The 4,190-nt window shown below is 47.6% G+C and overlaps 1 protein-coding gene across 1 annotated transcript; it reads right to left on the bottom strand.

Annotated features, from left to right (window-relative positions):
- Positions 1–2,723, bottom strand: M6PR (mannose-6-phosphate receptor (cation dependent)). Its single transcript, XM_009705238.1, has 6 exons — positions 2,551–2,723; positions 2,174–2,346; positions 1,970–2,079; positions 1,631–1,761; positions 966–1,092; positions 1–366 (listed from the first exon to the last, which is right to left on the bottom strand). The coding sequence occupies exons 1-6, from the start codon at positions 2,721–2,723 to the stop codon at positions 244–246; spliced, it is 837 nt and encodes a 278-aa protein (XP_009703540.1). The 3' UTR covers positions 1–243.
- Between the last annotated feature and the right edge of the window lie 1,467 nt (positions 2,724–4,190).

The raw sequence follows: 4,190 nt of genomic DNA, 5'->3' as shown, positions 1-4,190 counted from the left end.
TCCCCCACACCAGCTCTGCTGCATTTTCAAAAACCTAAACCAGCATTATATTCATAAGACATGCCATCAGGGACCAATGCTGTTCACACCCAGAGGCATCCATGGGACTTCACACACCAGAGACAGGGAAAGCAAATAGTGTACAGAAAAATCAGAAGTGAGAGAAGGAGAACTGGCTGGGAGGCACCTGGCTAAACAAGCACTGGGGAGATTGGGAGAAAAGAACTCAGTGTTGAAAGCCTATCACATTGGTAGCAAGTGGTCATCCCGTTCTTCTGACTCCTCACCCAGCTGGTCATCACCGACACCACGGTATGCAGCTGGTGCATTTCGAGGCTTAGATCGGCAGACAAAGTCACAGCCATCCTACAAGCACAGGATATTGCACTGGAATCAGACTGCATGCAAGTGACTCGGCATCTAAAGCAAAGCAGCTTCTGCGATTCCTCTTTTTGCTAAGGGATCATGCCTATGACTGTGCTGTCTGGGACAGGTCCCCAGTACTTGTTTCTGCAAGAGAAGCACACATACAAACATCCTACTCGGTTTTGAAAGCACTGAGCATACTGATTAACGGTATGCAGCAACATCAGGCTGAGACGAGCATGGAGGATAAATGGCACTGCCTACAGTGACCAAGGAAGGCTTTCTGGGAGCTGGACATGAACATTTCACAGTCCTCAGCTTAACATTCCTACCTGGAAAGGATTAACCACTAATGAGCATGCGTTCTAGTTTGTTATGTAGCAGTTGCAGGATATCAGCAGGGAATCAGTCTCAGCAAGGATTCATAAATAGAGTACTTGAGAAAAATAAAGCAGATACCACTCTTCTGCCTCAAGGTACACTACCCTGCTGGTAGGTCTACCCAAGAGAGACATAGTCCACAAAGACAAGGTAGATGCCATTTTCTCCTGTCCTAACATATGGGCCAGGCTTGGAATATACAGGGATTTTTCACTCACCGCCACCAAATTGCCCAGATCTTGCCAGAAGGCAAAGTGAGGAAACTGCTCCATGCCCTTCGCTCCCACTACAAGGCGCTGGTAGAGGAACCCACCGATGATGTAGACTGCAATCAGTGAAGTAAACCTGGAGGGCAGAATTAAAAATCAAAGCTGAGGAAATCCTATAGACAACCTCTTCTGAGCCAGCTACCTGCCTCAGATTGGTATGAACAGATAGCTGAGCACCACTCGAGAAGAGAACTATAAACAGAGACCAGACCAGAAAAGGTCCCCAAAATATTGATCTGCTAGTACAAATCTTTCAACACCATTACATGAAGTAGTGCCTCTATGCACAAACACAGAAAATGAGTCAAGACTCCTGGTCTGAATTCCCGGCTCTGGCAAAGAGCCGTTGTACAATTTTAGGAAGTCGTGTCTACCATATTTCAGTGCACTTGTCTGTAAACTATGAAAGAGGATGCCTACAGGGAACAGGGCAGCTCTGCAGCATCATACCTCGAGCAAGAGCTTTTGTCCAAAAAGCTCAGAGGCATAGTAACATGTAACGGTGTCTGTGGACAGGTATACTACAGTTATCTAGTCTAGTACAGCATTTGCTGTGTTTCTATATGGCACTGGAGATTATGGCCCAGACACGAACGGCTCTTCCAATGACTCACGTGATCAGAAGAATGGAGCCAACGCTGAGGTGGGAATCCTCAGCTGGACAAGCCACACTGCTGTCCATCTCAAAGAGGTAGAAACAATCCTGCTCCTTTTCCCGCTCTTCTGAAATAATGCTGAATGAACTCTGCAATTTGGGAAAAGGTAAGTGATGTGAAAATATGTCCAGGCATACTGAACTTCACCAGAAGGCAGTTTTATCACTGTTGGTGCAGCTAGGCAACAGACACTGGAGGACAAAAGAAAACCTTGCTGCCTCCTCAAAGCCCTTCTGCTTATAAACGACCATTTGTCTGGCAGCCTTCTGCTCCTCTCCCACCTCACGTGTCACTTACCGCTGTAACTCCCTGCTTGCAAGAAATCATTATCACAGCTCTTCTCTTCTCACCACTGCAGTGTGTGCCATATGAATCACCTCCTTTATAAATCAGCATGATCCAGTCACCTGCCAAGAGAGAAACAGTAAGTATAGGCTGCAAATTCAGATCAGGAGGCAAAAGGCAGATACTGAGTAAGAGAATTATCAAGTGGAATCTTACTTCCATTGAAGACCTCGGTTTCATTGATTCTTCCTATCACTGTGGTCTTGCCATTCTGTCTATCTGTTTGCACCAGGCCACCAAAATCACGCAAGGTGCTGTTGACCTCCCTGCACACCCTGAAATGGTAGATGTAGTTCTCTGTTTTGCCTTTCTCCACAGTCACATTAAACCTGCAGTAGGGAGAGAACAGAATGGATAGCCCATAGGATTACAAAGAACAAGGCTCAGAGCAGCAGACACTCAAAACCTGGAAGCCAGTCACGGCCCATACTAACGGGGGAGCCCATTCTGCAGTCTGGCTCTAAATCTCACCCTCCCCTTGGCCTAAGGGTAGGCACTGCACAGCCCGAGGCCTGCAGGGTGTTGTACTGTACCTCATTTGGCTCAGCGGCTCTAATTTCTTCAGCAGGGCTCTTTCCGTTTGCGACTCGCTGGTCTCATCACCAACCACATCGCAGCTCCTCTCTTTCAACTGTTCAGCCCCCACACCCACAGCAAGGGCCATAAAGACCAGCAGCACAGCAGAGGTATGGCAAGGTGATGACATCCTGGACACACAGAGAACACAGAGGATTAACTGTTTCAGCCCCCTACACATTAACTTCAGGGTCACGGAGTCAATGATTTGCCACTTCCTCAGTCCTGACTGCAAAAAAGGAGAAGTCAGAATCTAGAAACAGCTCACAGTTCCCCAAGACACTAAATCTGAATCTCTTGCATAGTCAAAGATAATTCACCGGGCTGATTTGGGATTCTTTTCTAAACTTTGCCTTGGGACCACAAAAAGTTTTGCTGCTGAGCTCATAATTAGCATTGATTCAGCCAGAGCAGAGCCCAGCAGGCTGAACGCTCGAATAAGTTTCAGGCAATAAGCCATTGTTCATTATTGCATGGCACCGAGAAGCCAGTCAGCAGAAAATGATTTACCAGTCCCATTCCTGATCCTCTTTGCAGCTCTCTCTTTGCAGCTCTCATGTGAAGAGCGTGCAGGGAAGAGCCACTGTGAAGAGTCAGGCTTTGTTTGTTCAAGTGCCTTAAGATTAATTATGTTATCTTTGTAGTACTACTTTAGCTGAGAATAACTGAAAGTGTTTAATAATACTAAGCTGCAACTTCACAGAACAGTTTTCTTCTGTCTACCCAGGGGAAGAAGGGAAGGAGAAAACTGAGACATCCTATGCAAGATCCAACCAAAGAGACAGTAATGAAGATAATCATAGAATCATTATGGTTGGAAGAGACCTCAAAGATCATCAAGTCCCACCGTATACCTGATGCCACCATGGCCACTAAACCATGCCTTGAAGCGCCACATCTACACGTTTTTTTGAACACCTCCAGGGATGGTGAGTCCACCGCCTCTCTGGGGAGCCCGTTCCAATGCCTAACGACTCTTACAGGGAAGAAATTCTTCCTAATATCCAGCCTGAACCTCCCCTGGCGCAACTTGAGACCGTTAATAATGAAATAATAATGAAATCCAGAAGATTTGCCTTCCAGGTTCATGCTAAAATCACATATGAAACATTCAATGATTGCACCAGCCAACCACACTGGCGCAACAGATTCCACTCTGCTTCTCCCATCGAAGATTTCAGTAAAGCTTTGGATGTCGGCAGAAGGCAACTGCCAGACCCGCAATTAAAGAAGCACCTGGCTGCAGCTAGACAGAGAGCCTGCTAGAGGGTTTGCTGAACCTAACGACCACCCCCAACCCCTGGGGAGCCCAGCCTGACACCTTACGACTGCCAAGGCAGCTCTCGCTGACCGCCACGGAGGTCAGACGCAAACACGACGAGGTGAGATAGGCTGAACCGAGGAAGCCTGTGACACAAGAACTCGTGATTCCTCTCTCACAAGACCAAATGCAGAACCTTGCCCTTAGCAGTAGCCACGGCTTCTCCGGGCAACTTACCGGCAAACGCTTCACTCACGCCCAAGCTGAAGTAAGAAGCGGTGCGGCCGTGCTGTTATCTTCCCCTTGGCCGTTCCCCGCTCCGGCTGACAGCCTCGG

Source organism: Cariama cristata, unplaced genomic scaffold (assembly GCF_000690535.1).
Source record: "Cariama cristata isolate BGI_N322 unplaced genomic scaffold, ASM69053v1 scaffold19158, whole genome shotgun sequence".
NCBI lineage: Eukaryota > Metazoa > Chordata > Aves > Cariamiformes > Cariamidae > Cariama > Cariama cristata.
The sequence above is the reverse complement of the archived record's forward strand: the minus strand, read 5'-3'. Positions and strand labels throughout refer to the sequence as shown.

Coding starts and splice junctions, on each gene's coding strand:
- M6PR (XM_009705238.1), bottom strand. CDS start 2,723: ATGTCATCACCTTGCCATACCTCTGCTGTGCTGCTGGTCTTTATGGCC. Junction 1,093..1,630: donor GGCTCCATTCTTCTGATCAC/GTGAGTCATTGG, acceptor TCTGCCCTCCAG/GTTTACTTCACTGATTGCAG. Junction 367..965: donor ATCTGGGCAATTTGGTGGCG/GTGAGTGAAAAA, acceptor CTGTGCTTGTAG/GATGGCTGTGACTTTGTCTG.